Genomic DNA, 15,355 nt, shown 5'->3' on the forward strand with positions numbered 1-15,355 from the left:
GTGTGTAACCCCTGTAACAGAATACACAGAATAAGGTAAAGATAAATTGTTAAGATCTAAGGAAGGGCTATTGAACTTCACTAGCTATAGGGATTTTGCTCACCAAAATAACTCACTCATGCCTTCCTAAATATAAACCTCTAATTAATAAGAAAATTTTGGAAAGGAAACAGTTAACAGTAGACCTACAATCTCCTTTTTTTCCTTTTCCTAGGAAATGAAGGAGATGCCTCAGTCAAATCTCCCTGCATACATGCTAAGAATAAGACCTCCTGGTAGAAACACTAATGGTATTTATTAGTGAAAGATAACAGAGAGCTCTTACCTGTGAAATGCTTTCAGCAGCTCTTCCAGTTTTCCCTTGCTTTATAAGAAACCACCCCGAAACTTGGTGGCTCAAAAACAGTAATTGATTACTGTCTTTCACCTTTCAGTGGGTGGATGTGGCTCAGCCAGGTGATTCTTGCTCAGAAACTTTCGTGACTTTAGTCTGATAGTTCTTCATTTGCACAGACATCCGAAGCTATGGCTGGATTTTCAAGATGGGTCACCCATTCCACTGGTTGATGACAATGGCAGCTCAGCTGGAGTTACCTTCCTACATGAGGGCTTCCCATGTGCCTTAGGTTTTCATAGCACAACTCCTGGGGTCCGAGAGGGAGTATCTTGAGAAAGTATTCTAACAGACCCAGACCAGCCTAGGCTCAGAAGTCCCAGAGTGTCACTTTGCTGCATTGTATTGGCAAAGGGCAGCCCAGATTCAATCAGGGAAAATAGACTCTACCTCTTAATAGAGAGGTAAGATGTCACTTTGCAAAAGAGCAAGTGGGTTGGGAGATATCAGTAAGGCCTTTAAATAATGCAGTCTGCCATAGCAGAATATGTCTGGTCTGTCTAGATTGCCTGTTGTAAATCAACCTGGTATTTATGGAGTGGTGGAGGCCTGAGTAGAGATGGCGATGTAAACTAGGAAATCAATGGGGTTTGATAGCTGAGCTTGCATTGCTTAAATCTTGCATGGTTTAAGTCTGAAACCGCACATGTTCTAATGGAGGCTGGAGAGGACATTTTTGAGTTATATCAATCATACAGAGCAGGAATCAGCAAAGTTTTATGATGAAGGACCAGATAATATGCATCTTAGGCTTTGCAGGCCATATGGTCTCTGTTGCAACTACCCAACTCTGCTGTTGTAGCACAAGAGCACCCATGGAAAATACATAAACAAATGAGTGTGGCTGTGTTCCAGTGAAACTAATTACAAAAACAGGTGGCAGGCTGGATTTGGCCAGTGGGCCATAATATGCCAATCCCTGGTCCGTGATCTCTCCAAAGGAAGAATGCTTAGCTTATGGCTTGCTAGTGAATGATCAGTAAATTTGGTATTAGGTAAGATTTATAAACTGTCAAGTCTGGTTTCATAATTTGACTCAGATGGTCTCATAGCCTCTTGAATGTCTATAACAATGCTTGTACATAATATAGACACTTAATACTTGTAAATCAGCTGGTCAACAAATATGAATTGAATTCCAGTTGTTGGCATAGCATCATATCCTGAAGTTCAGGATTTTCTAGTTCAGTTTTAACTTAGCTACATAAAAATAGCAAATACAGAACACATACTTTCTATTGTTAAAGTGGAAGCTGCTGTTAAAACTTACTTTATTATTGATGAGAAATTTAAATTTATTGTTGGGTTATTTGGAGATCATAGAGTATATCTATCTAGACTACTTTTAAACATTTTTAACATAAAAGAAAAATAAGCCTCCTAGGACGTAGTCTCCAAGAAAAGTTTTCTTTTTTCTGTAACAGGATTTCTTCAAATGGAGGCAACTATTATAGTATCTTTCCAAATTTAAGCTTTGAGAGCCAATGAAAAGAGAATAAAATGGGACAGTCTGAGGTAGATTCTCAGCAATGGCTTATTGCATAGTCAACAAACTTTTTTTAAAAACCTTTAAAACACTGGTAAATATGAGATAAATACTTAGATTTCAATTACATGGAATTCTCTTTGGGAACTTTGAGTTAATAGAAGTGATTTTCTAAAGGGGTTAGCAGATTACAATATTTTGGGGTATAACTCCTTGGGGTTGAACAGACAGAAGCTATAAGGAAAGAAAGAAAAGAGACACTTAGAATATCTGAACTCATGTTCTTTGATTTTTGTTGGTGAAGATAGTTTCACAATAGAAATTACAGAACTAAAAACTTGTAACTGTGACACATAATAAGAGATATAAAAACCATAAACATATTTTTAGCTCTGATAAAAATAAACTGTTTTGCAGGATAGTGGAACTTTTAATTTAAATATAGACTCAGAGTGTACCTCTATGATATTTTCTACAAATGTTTCTATTTCGTATTTTAGATAGTGAGATATTCTTAGAGAAGTTAAATGATCATATTTTAAAAGTACACTATAGGGAATACTGGAATAGTTAATTTTTTCTCAGTGCTAGTAAAGAAAATCATGCTGAGAATAATGACAATTTAAAAAATCACCACAGAAGATATTTCATTGGTTATTCCACCTTTAAATCTCATGTTGTGGTGACATGGTAATTTCAAAAGGAAAGAACATAAGAATATTATATAAATCAATGGTTCATTGCTATTTGTCTCTGTTGTAGTAAACAAGATATGCAAGCCAACATGCAAACTCATTTGTGTCTCTCTCCCCATGGATAGCATGGTACAAAAAGCCCAGTGCAGGCCCAGATGGCAGGGGAAGGAGATAAAGATGAGAGAGGAAAGAAAATCTAAAAACAGGAAAAGAGATACTTTAACTTGTTTGAGTTATGCATCAAAGCACAGGTGGAAGGCTTTCTATAAGAATTAATATCATGGTAGGATTCTCAATGGAATTATAGTTTGAAATTTTCATGTTTTCTAATTTTCCCACTGAAAAATGAACTGAAATTCCTCAAAGTAAACTTGCTACAAGGTGGAAATAGCAGAGTGCACCCCTGTGAGTTGTGCCCCTCCTTTGGCATTTTGGTACTAAGGTTTAATAAAAGTTCCATCTTTAGTAACAAATGTAACATTATGCAAAATCTACCTGATGCAAGTTTTGTCAAACTCATTAGAGACGTTCCTATGATCTTTGTGGATGGATTGGGGACTGGGGAGAGTGGTGGAATGTACTAAAAAGAAAGTTAACCTCTGAGTGGAGGACTTACTGAAAACTCAGATACTCAGAATAGTGGTGGGTCTTCATCCCCTTTTGAAAATGTAATAAATACTCACAAGGCAGTATGTGTTTATGGAGGCTTTGAAAATGATAACAGACATCTTTAAATTGCCCTTGCAATCCAGGGATCAGTTGTAATGAGTATAGAGTTCTAGTAGACAGGACTCCAACTCTTGACTGTGTGGTGTGGACTCAAGTTGAGAGGGTTTCACTGCTTTGGGGTTGATCGTGCCATTTTCCAAAAGTGCACAAAATGATTAAATAAATGCTATCTCTATTTGTTTTCCCAAATAAACCAATCACAGATCAAGTTGTAGATCTTCTTAAAAGATATTTTCTGTCATGCTCTGCTTGTCTCAACCTTCCTTGCTTCCAGCATCGCTGTGGCAGGAAGCTCAATGATCCATTCTGTTTACATGACACATGGTCTTTCTCTGTTTCAAATACCTCCTTTCTTCATCTTCCCCCTCCCAAACCCTCTCAATTCGGCTAGGCCCTACATACGATATTTTACTCTTTACTTGTTGGTTCATTCCAACCCTTAGGGGACTCCAGCAATTTTTTAAAAATAAATTTTTAGCTCTTTTTGCTTTGTCTTTAGGTTTTCCACATCCTTACCATGATTCTGCGAAGATCACCAAACTATTACCAGCCCCAGCTTGACAAGACTATTCTCTAGTACAGATAATGCCTTAATGTCAGGTTATCAATATGTCTGTCATTAGATCCCACCCAAAGATTTGACAGTGATGACCAAATAAACTCCTAGATCTTCTAGCCAAATATCTAGTACTAAGTGCTTCCAATTCCCCAATTTCCCCAAAATATCCACTACCCTAAAAAGCTTACTGCTTATTTGATTTGTAATTAAAATGATCTATTATTTCCAAGACTTTTTGTCATACTAGCTTCCAAAAGGGAGTCCATGATTAGCAATTATTTTAATACTTGATTTCACAGATTATTCATTTCATAACTAAGTGGATTAGGTAGAATCCCTCATATCCTAATATTAATATGGTTTTCTTCCACATTTTAATATTAATTTCCTTTTGCCTTTGCAGAAGGAGATTGGAAGGTGACCGTTGTCACTGGGGATCTTGAAAATGCCGGCACCACGGCAACAGTATCCCTTTATGTCTATGGAGAAGCAACATGTTCAGGTCCTATTATTTTGGGATCTGGGAAATATCAGCTGTTTAATCCTAACAGTGCAGATATATTCAAGGTAAAATTGATATGCTATAACTTGCTTGCTAAGATATATTATGATTTACATTCCCTAAGATGGAATAGAGAATCTTTGTTTTGATGTTATATTTGCATTACCTTTTCCTGATAGACATGAAATCTTTTATCCTAAGGGGTAATAGGAGTAAAGAGGTAAACAGGAGTTATAACAGGAATAAAAGATTTTTTGTTTTTTCCCCCATTTTTTTATACAAAGGTAACAAAGTATATGAACTTTAGAAAATTTTAAAAATGAGATAGAAAACTTTACTCCTAATCCTTCCATTAAGCCAAATATTTCCACTGTTGAATATCTTTTCTAGTCCCTGTCCACATCTATGGAGTATGATGATATGATAGAAAGGTGGTGCAGCCTAATGGCTAAGACATGGTCTGAGGAGGCAGATGGCCAAGATTCAAACGTTGCCTTTACTGCTTACTAGCATGGTGACCTTGACAACTGCTCTATAACGCTTACCTCAAGGGATTAACATGAGGCCTAAATGAATTAATGTATGTAAAGTGTTTGGTGCAGTGCCTGAAAAACTCCATAGATGTTTGCTCTTACTATTGTAGTACATAAGCAATTCTGTAGCCCCTTATTTATGCAAGGAACTACATAGTGCTCCAAACTATAATCTTTATTGATTATCAAATATATGAAATTAACCATATGCCACAGTTGTTGCTACTGTTGGACATTTAAATGACTTCTAGGTTTTTAATATTATAAATAATGCCATGATGAATGTATTTTTGATCTTAGTTTCTTCTTTTTTTTTTTTTCTAAACAAAGCTATCTATTTCCTTATGACAAATTCTGAGAGATAGGATTACTTTTGATCCATTCTGAAAAAGTGCTTTGTAAAACTGTCTAATTTATAGCACAGTGCCTAGCAGGACATAGTAAGCAATTGGTAAATTTTAGTTGTTATTAAATCATTACTACACATCCCAAATCATGATATCTATTTCTACCATACATAGTGTTTAATTCTTTTAATTAAAATTTCTCAGTACCTATTTACAAGTTACAGTATGACTGTGGATCTATGGAAGTTATCTTTACTTCACTCACCCTTTTGGTTAAAAGAGCTTTGTTGAGATATAATTAACATACCATACCATCCATCCATTTAATGTGTAGAATTCATGATTTTAGTATATTCATAATGTTGTACAACTATCACCACACTCTAATTTTAGAACATTTCATCACCCCAAAAAGAAAGCCCAGACCCGTTAGCAGCAACTCTCCAACCTCGTATTCTCTAGTCGTAGGAAACCAGTTATCTATCCATTATTATCCATTATCTATCCAGAATTCCATTGTATGAATATATCACATTTTATTTATCTATTCATCAGCTAATAGACACTTAGATTGTTTCTACTTTTAGCTATTAATATGGATAATTATTACGAATAATGCTGCTATGAACATCCATGTACAGGTTTTTCTGTGGATATATGTTGTACAATTGACTGTTGAACAACACTGGTTTGAACTGTGCAGGTCCACTTTTATGTGGATTTTTTACAGTAACTTATATGTGTACTTTCTCTTGCTTACGATTTTCTTAATAACATTTTCTTTTCTCTATCTACTTTATTGTAAGAATACAGTATATAATACATATACAAAATGTGTTAATAGACTGTTTATGTTATCAGTTAAGGCTTCTGGTCAATGGTAGGCTATTAGTAGTTAAGTTTTTGAGGGAGTCACAAGTTACATGCAAGTTTTCCACTGTGTGGGAGGTTGGCACCCATAACCCTGGCATTGTTCAAGGGTCAACTGTAATTTCTGTAGGATAGGTACCTAGGAATAGAATTACTATATCATGTGGTAACTCAATGTTTAAGATTTTAAGAAAGTGATAAACTTTTCCAGAGTGGCTGAACCAATCACCAGCAATATATGAGGTTCATGTTTTTCTACCTTCCAAGAGAAATTTGTTGTCTATCTTTTGATTCTAGCTATCCTAGTGGATGTGAAGTGATGTCTCATTGTAGTTTTGATATATACCTCCCTAATGACTAATTATGTTGAATATCTTTTCATGTGCTTGTTAGACATTTCTGCGTGTTCTTTGGAGGAATGTCCATTCAAATCCTTTGCTCATTTTAATCAGATTATTTATCTTTTTACTAATGAGTTTAAGAGTTCTTTATATATTCTGGATATGAGGCTCATATTACATATATGACTTATAAATATGTTCTCTCATTTTGTGGGCTCTCTTTTAACTTTCTTGGTGGTATGGACTTGAATTACTTCTGGTGTCCTTTTAATTCAGCCTGACAGATTCCTTTTAGTATTTCTTGTAGGGTAGTTCTGCTAATAATGCATTCTCTCAGTTTTTCTTTTCCTGAGAATGTCTTAATTTGTGTATAGAATTCCTTGTTGACAATTTTTTCTTTCAGCTCTTTAAAAATGTCATCTTACTGCTTTCTGGCCTTCCTGATTTCTGATGAGAAGTCAGCTGTTAATTTTATTGTATGTATTTATTTGCTGTTTTCAAGATTCTTTCCTTGTTTTGGTTTTCAGTAGTTTGACTATGTTATATCAGGATGTAGACTACCTTCCTGTTGGTTTTCACAGCTACCAAGGTTGAAAATTTGCTGGTTTTTAAGGATGTTATAGAACTGGGGAGAGAAAAATGGAAGTAGATCAAATTACAATATACAAACCCTTCTGTTCTTACCAAGGTTCATAGTTTTCATTTGAACGAATACTTTTCAGATTGTTGAAAATCTTTGATTAATTTCCAGAGTTCTTGAAAATTTGATTTTAATAATTTTTGCCACTGCTTCTATGGAGAGCCTACCTAATGCATCATTCTAGAAGTCCTGCACTATCCCTTTCTATCTTTGTCATATTTTTGTTCTATTTTATTGAAATTTCTATTCCTCTATGAAATCTTCTTTTTGTGGCTGTGATTTTTATCATCTACTGTAGAGAAGTAAGATCTAGCCCAATGTAAATGTGACTTTGAGCCTATAATATGTCATGTGACTAAATCCATGAAACTTAAGAACCATCAGCCAAGTGGTATTAGGACATTGACTATCTCATTATTGTCAGGACAGTAAAAATCTTTCTTTTGTGTAACTGGTCCATGTTGTATGTGGCAATGTGGGGCAGCTGTAATATTTTCTTGATGCAATCATAGGTCTTGAAGGAGAACTTGATGGCAGGTGGTATAGAAAGTAGAGGATTCCAGCATCAAAAAAGGGCTTGCAAAGTGATGTCAGACTTTGTTGTAATTTTGTAATAAATATTAAACTCCAGAGACTATGGAGTCAGCCCTGTAGGAGCAACTGGAATGTCATGGAGAATGAAGCTGATGGAAATGATTCATTCCCCCAAAATGACCAAAACAAAAATAAGAGCAGAGTCTGTTATAGCAGGAAGTTTGAAGACTGTAGGCAGAGAAGAATTCCTAGACCACAGGGGCTGGACCTCATTTAGTTGCTAACTCTTGAATCTTATCCATTGACTAACATAGACTAGACACTCATGAATCTTCGTTGAAAGCATGAAAATTTAATAAAAATGACTTTGCTGAAATTCATTTAATATTTGCTGCTTTCTCTTGGGGCATTCATTGTTCATTTTCCCTTGTGATCATTTATACCTTGGAGGTATCATAAAGGCATCCCATGTATCTTATATGGTTATTATTTACTTATAAACCTGCCTGGAGATTTAGCTGGGCTTTTTATTGCATTTTTGCAAATTAAAACACTAAATAGTACTCTCTGTTGCTTGGGTAAGGTTGGTAGCTAAGCCCTTCCCTCCTAGAAAGTGGTTTCCTGCTTCTAGTTTACTATTGCATGAAGTCAATTCATTTTGTAGATGAATAGGTTTAATATTTATTATGAGCTCATAGGGCACTTGCACAACCATTTGAAAATCCCTTGTGTTCCTAGAATAGAAAGCATAATCCATTTTTGCCTTTTTAAGAACAATTTATATCAGCAGGAATTAGAAGACCTATATTTGAGTTCCAATTCTGACCTTTACTGTCTAAGGAAATATGGATAAATCACTTAGCATTTCTAAGCTTGGATTTCCTCCTTTGTAAAATGGGTATAATAATACCTTATAATGTTATTGTACAGACTGAAAGAGTTAAAAATTAAAATGCTTTATAGAAACACTTGTCTTTATACTCCAGAGGCAGACTCTTATGTTCCTGCCTACAAACTGAGGTTGTTTTCCTGATGGGGTAGGATTTAAGAAAATTTTTCAGATGAATGAGGGCAGGAAGGCAGCTTGGCAGATGGTTGGTAGGTGGCTACTGCTGGCATGGGAGGGTCTGCGTAGAAACATGTCTGGAGGCTGGAGTAGGAGGAAGAAGGAGAGGGAGCCAAGACTGGGTTGGCTGGGCTAGAGTAAGGCAATGAGTATGTAAGGAATAACAGGAATGTTTATCTTGGGCCTTTTCAGTGTTGAAAGGTTAGGTATTTATGGGGAGCTACAAATTATTAGCCGTTAGCTAAATGGATGCCAACATGTCATTTTGATTTTGATACAACTTTGTATTTCTTTCTTCTTTGTATTTTTCTATTCCTTTCTCCCATTCCTCCTCTCCATCCTCCCCCCACCCCTTGCTCTCCCGCTCTCTCCCTGTTTGTTTGTTTGTTTGTTTGTTTCGGTGGACTTGAAACTTGGAGTTTGGTAATATTTCACATTGCCTCCATTTGGCAGTTTAGGAATTACAACCTTAAGCAGTGCCCTGCTGACATAATTCGCTTTCCCATGAACAACAGGTCCTAAAAACAATTTAACTTGATCTTTTTCCTCAAATAGTTGAAGTATTTTATAATGACATCTACATTTGGAGCACCAAATTTTCACATATGAATTCTTATCCAAAAAAGCCAGTAGAGTTGCTTAAATATAGAATAAACTACAGAAACCAAAACCCCAATACAGAATAAACTACAGAAAGGAGATAACTTTTCAGAAGGAGCGAATTTTCTTAGAAAGGCTAAGTATTAAAACAAAATGATTATTGGTTTCAGATAGCAATCATTACTTATTTATGGGAGGATTACCAAAAGAATGTGGCATGACTCGCTTTTTAGAAGCCAAAAACCTTTGTGGGCAGAAAAGTAAAAGGACATTTGCTGATGTCTACTCTGAGCTAGATGTTAGATATTTAGCTGAAACATGAGAGAAATATCGCTTTCTCTGACCCCTCTCTCTTGACCTGCTGAAATTTTCTTTTTTGCAAAGACCAACACATCTGTAGTCTTGATCACAACCTCTTCCATTTTCCAAGATTGTGTTCGATCAACCATCCTTATTCTTCCTTGCATCTCCAGGATGACTCTAGTTAATCCTTGCCTTCAATCTATCAAATATGCTTATGCCCTTCCTATTCTAAAAATAACCTTTAATCTGCTCTATTACTGACCTTTCTCCTTCTCTTCTTTGCAGATCTTTTTTTTTTTACTGCCAAGTTTTATTTTATTTTTTTTATTTTGTTATGTTAATCACCATACATTACATCATTAGTTTTTGCTGTAGTGTTCCATGATTCATTATTTGCGTATAACACCCAGTGCTCCATTCAGTACTTGCCCTCTTTAATACCCATCACCAGGCTAACCCGTCCCCCTACCCCTCCCCCCTCTAGAACCTTCAGTTTGTTTGTCAGAGTACATAGTCTCTCATGGTTCGTCTCCCCCTCTGATTTCCCCCCTTCATTTTTCCCTTCCTGCTATCTTCTTCTTCTTCTTCTTTTTTTAAAACATATAATGTATTATTTGTTTCAGAGGTACAGGCCTGCAGATCTTTTTAAAATACCAATTTATCCTTGTTGCTTCACTTTTTTCTTCCCATTCTCTCCTAAATCTCTTGTGGTTTGGAATTTTCACCCATCACTCTATTTAAGCCATGTTTTCTAGGATCAGCAGCAAAATCCTAATTATCCCCCCAGTTGTTATGCTGGGTTTCTGGTCAAGGAATTATTGGGTAGGTGGGTGGGTAATGTCATGATAGGTGTGGGTGCTGGGATCAGATCTCCTACATTCAAAGTCTAGCTCTTTGACCAGCTTATTTGTGGGAAGTTATTTAAAATTTTATGCTCTGTAAAGTGGGCAAAAATAATGGCACCTATCTTAAAGAGTTGTGAGGATTACAAGGGGTACATAAAATCAATGTAAAATGTTCAGCATGGAGGAAGACACATAGAAAAAAACTCAGGAATTTTGAAATATTTTTATTGTATTTAGAAAGAAATGGACTAAAGAGTTTCAAGAAAGAATAGGTGACTGTTATGAGTGTGTCCCCCTCAAAGGTACTGAAATCCTAAGTTCTGGTACCTGTAAATATGATCTTTTTTGGAAATCGGGTCTTTGCAGATGTAATTAAGGTCTAAATTAACATGAGGTCAAGGGTTCAGCTTTGATGCAATATGACTGGTGTCTTAATAAGAGAGAAGCAGAGATGGAAAACACCATATGGTGACAGAGGAAGAGAGTGAAGTGATGGAGCTGTAAGCCAGAGGATGCCAAGGGTCAGTGACCACTACCAGAATCTAGAGAGGCAAAGAAATATTCTATTTAGAGTCTCAGAGGGAGCATGGCCTTGCTAACACCTTGATTTCAGACTCAAGCCTCCATAATGGTGAGATAATACATTTCTGTTGTTTTAAGCCACCCAGTTTGTGTACTTTGCTATAGAAGCCCTAGAAAACTAAAGCAGTGATGAACAGTCAGATGCTTCACAGGAATGGAGGATGAAAATGGAAAGATCATGAATTTGCCAACCAGGAGGACATTAGTGTCTTTAAAGAGAGCTGTTTTACTGATCTTACTGAGAAAGATTACAGGGAATTAAGAGTCTATCATGGTGTGAAGAGAAATGGGGGCTCTAGAAACGGAGCACTTATCCCTTAAGTTTATTAGATGAAGAGAGAAATAAGTGGTTTGATAGAGGATGCAACAGGTTAAAGAACAGGACTCTTCAAAAACAGAATTGTCCATTTTTGAACGGGAAGGGGAAGACAATGGAGAGCCCTTTTTGTATATAAGACCACTGAAGAAAAATGGTGTAACCTTTGTAGTCAGATCCCTTAAAAGACAAGGGAATCTATTGATTTATCTACTAGCAAGAACACATTTGGAAGAATAGGTTTTATAAAGAAGGACACCACTTCATAGTCTTTGAGACTAGAAACTAGGATAAGAAATAAATATAATAACAAATATTAAGATAGAAATAAAGTGTAATCAGTTTAGCTCTGGCACTTGTTTTGCAAATGTGAATTTGTTCCAACATGATTGATATATTAAGGAAAAATTTGAGTATGATCAGAATTTCGTATTTGCTTGCTATGTGCATTTCATCCACAAGAAACACCAGGTGAATGCAGTAAACTCTACCCAGCCCAACCAGGTCACATAGGACTATAAAAACCATACCTACACACCTCAAATATCTACCAGCTATCTCTGTTCAGTGTATGTGTGTGTAAATAAGTCACATCTGTCCACATCTGGTGTTAAAAATTGCCTTCCAATTTCCAATAACCCTTCTACTACTTGACAAAAACGCACAAGCTGCAATTCTTTCCACATCTCTTCCACAAGTAAACTTGGTATTCAGTGCTACATTTATTGTAGTATTTATGAATTTCTTAACCATCAACATGTGTAAAACTTGCTACCATTTTTGTTAGGTTTCTATCTTTTTTTTTACACCACTGATAAAGTTTTTGACTGTTGTTTCCCAACCTCCTTCTTTCCCACAAATCTTGTGGCTTTTATTATACAATTTTGTGTTGTGGTGATTTTTTTTTTTTTTTAAAGAAACTGAAGTCAGGGGCGCCTGGGTGGCTCAGTCATTAAGCGTCTGCCTTCAGCTCAGGTCATGATCCCAGAGTCCTGGGATTGAGCCCTGTGTCGGGCTCCCTGCTTGGCTGGAAGCCTGCTTCTCCCTCTCCCACTCCCCCTGCTTGTGTTCCCTCTCTCACTGTGTCTCTCTCTGTCAAATAAATAATATCTTAAGAAAAAAAAAAAGAAACTTAAGTCATTGCATTTCCTTAATATTATTAGGTCTATTATCCATTTGTTCCCTCCAATTTTTAAAAAAGATTCTTTTTTTTAAATACAAGCATAATTAATATACAATGTCATATGAGTTTCAGGTGTACAATATAATTATTCAACAATTCTATATGTTACTCAGTGCTCATCACGATAAGTTTACTCTTAATCCCCATCACCTATTTCATCCATCCCCACCCACCTCTCCTCTGGCAACCACCAGTTTGTTCTCCATACTTAAGGGTCTGGTTTTTTTTGTTTGTCTCTTTTTCCTTTGTTCATTTTTTTTGTTTGTTTCTTAAGTTCTACATATGAGTGAAATTATATGGTATTTGTTTTTCTCTGATTGATTTATTTCACTTAGTATTATACCTTCTAGATCCATCCACATTGTTGCAAGTGGCAAGATGTCATTTTTTTTTAATATTATGTGTGTTGCCTTTTTTTTAAAGATTTATTTATTTACTTGAGAGCGAGAGAGAGAGAAAGAGCACTAGAGGGGAAGGGTCAGAGGGAGAAGCAGACTTCCCGCCAAGCAGGGATCCCGATGTGGGACTCAATCCTGGGAGTCCAGGATCATGACCTGAGCCGAAGACAGTTGCTCAACCGACTGAGCCACCCAGGCGCCCTTGACGTCATTCTTTTTTATGGTTGAATAATATTCCATTGTTTTGTTTCCTGGAATTTTATTATTGAAATATTCACAAATTATATCATGCAGATTAGGCCAATTAGTAAATTGAGTTTATAGCTCAAGTGATTTTCAGACATAAGACAGCAGAGGAAAAAGATCATAATGCTCACATGATTTATTTTGGGGGCATTAAATTTCTTACTGCATATTGAGTTGTATGAATTTGAAGTGATTTGTTTTTAGAATATTTTAATTATCAAAATTTATACAGGAAACATTCTTCATCTTTTTGGTTGTCATTTAAGGGAATAAAAGTAAATTATAAAGTTGTTCTTACCCTGGTTTCACAATATCACATATACTTGGATATCTATATTGGTTTCTATTTTTATCCTCATGTTCTTTTAAAATACACAGTCTTAGCTTATATAGTATTTTGTGTATCTCTTTTTCTATAGACTTATGGTAGCAAAAGTTATTAATATCTTCCATATCATTATATTATTCAGCATTTTGGGGCTCGGTTTTCCTTACATTAGCAAAATCTATAAGTAATAAGATTATGAAAATAAAAACCTGCACATTTTGAGATTATGCTAATTGATTAGAAAAGGTTTTTTTTATGATGGATTCAAGAAGATCTTGGTGATGTTATTTGCTACTGTTATATAAAAATAAAATGATAGAAAACTATGAAGTGATTAATTTTAATGCCATATAAATGTGGAAATAACTTTTAATTTTAATTAAAAAAGAAATAAATCTCAATTATCCAAATATATTCATTCAAAAACATTTATTAAGACCAAATGCCAAAATGTCAAAATGTTTAGTTTGTCTTTAAAATTTATAGATACTTATAACTTATCTACATATTTATAATTAAAGTGGGTTTCTTATAAACAGTTTATATAGCTGTCTTGCCTTTTTTACTTTCACTGGTAATCTGTCATTTATGTTTAGACCATTCATATTTAAAGTGATTATTTATATGATTGGAATAAAATATACCATCTTGCTAGTTTTCCATTTCTTCCATTTCTTTCTTCTTTCTTTCTTTCTTTCTTTCTTTCTTTCTTTCTTTTTCTTTCTTTCTTTCTTTCTTTCTTTCTTTCTTTCTTTCTTTCTTTCTTTCTTTCTTTCTTTCTTTCTTTCTTTCTTTCTTTCTTTCTTTCTTTCCTTCCTTCCTTCCTTTTTCTGCCTTCTCTGGATTTAATTGAATTTTTATAATTAATCAATTTTAACTCCTCTATTGATATCATTTACATTCTTTTTTTCAACTTAGTGGTTGTCCCATGGTTTACAAATATCCATTTTAAAATAATCTGAGCCTCCCTTCAAATAATATTATACCACTTCATGTGGGGTATAAGGATCTTAGAATAGTCCTGATTTCTACCTCCCATTTCTTGTACCATTGCTATCATACATTTTACTTTTACATATGTATAAATATACAACATATAATTACTGCTTTTCTTTAAACATAAGTAGTAAGTTATTTTTATAGAGAATTAAAAATGAAAAAAAGAACATTTTACTTTAATTCTTTTTCTGACATACTTCATTTCTCTGTGTAGATGAAAGCTTCTGGCCTATTCATAATCTGAAGAACTCCCTTCCATACGGCCTGCTGAGTAGTCTGTTAGCAGTGAATTCTCTCAGTTTTTGTTCCTCTGAGAAAATCTTTGTTTCTTCTTTGTTTTAAAATGGTATTTTCACTGGGTGTAGAATTCTTTATTACCAGAGTTTTTTCTTTTAGTGCTGGAAGATGTCACTCACTGTTTTCTTGCTTGCATATATTAGGACAAGAAGTCTGCTATGATTCTTATCCTTTCTGCTGTTCATGTGTCTTTTTTTTTAATTTTTTTATTCTTATGTTAATCCCCATACATTACATCATTAGTTTTAGATGTAGTGTTCCATGATTCATTGTTTGTGCATAACACCCAGTGCTCCATGCAGAATGTGTCCTCCTCAATACCCATCACCAGGCTAACCCATCCTCCCACCCCCCTCCCCTCTAGAACCCTCAGTTTGTTTTTCAGAGTCCATCGTCTCTCATGGTTCGTCTACCCCTCTGATTTCCCCCCTTCATTCTTCCCCTCCTGCTGCCTTCTTCTTCTTTTTTTTTTTTTTCTTAACATACATTGCATTATTTGTTTCAGAGGTACAGATCTGAGATTCAACAGTCTTGCACAATTCACAACGCTTACCAGAGCACA

At 35.2% G+C, this 15,355-nt stretch overlaps 1 protein-coding gene across 1 annotated transcript in view; it reads left to right on the forward strand.

The window, feature by feature from the left end:
• The window catches only part of RP1 (RP1 axonemal microtubule associated), a 225,993-nt gene that overhangs the window by 149,004 nt on the left and 61,634 nt on the right, over positions 1-15,355 (forward strand). The window contains 1 exon segment of the mRNA XM_081817120.1: positions 4,267-4,430. Coding sequence (XP_081673246.1) covers positions 4,267-4,430 — 164 coding nt within the window.

Source organism: Leptonychotes weddellii, chromosome 4 (assembly GCF_054177405.1).
Source record: "Leptonychotes weddellii isolate Sample4059 chromosome 4, ASM5417740v2, whole genome shotgun sequence".
NCBI lineage: Eukaryota > Metazoa > Chordata > Mammalia > Carnivora > Phocidae > Leptonychotes > Leptonychotes weddellii.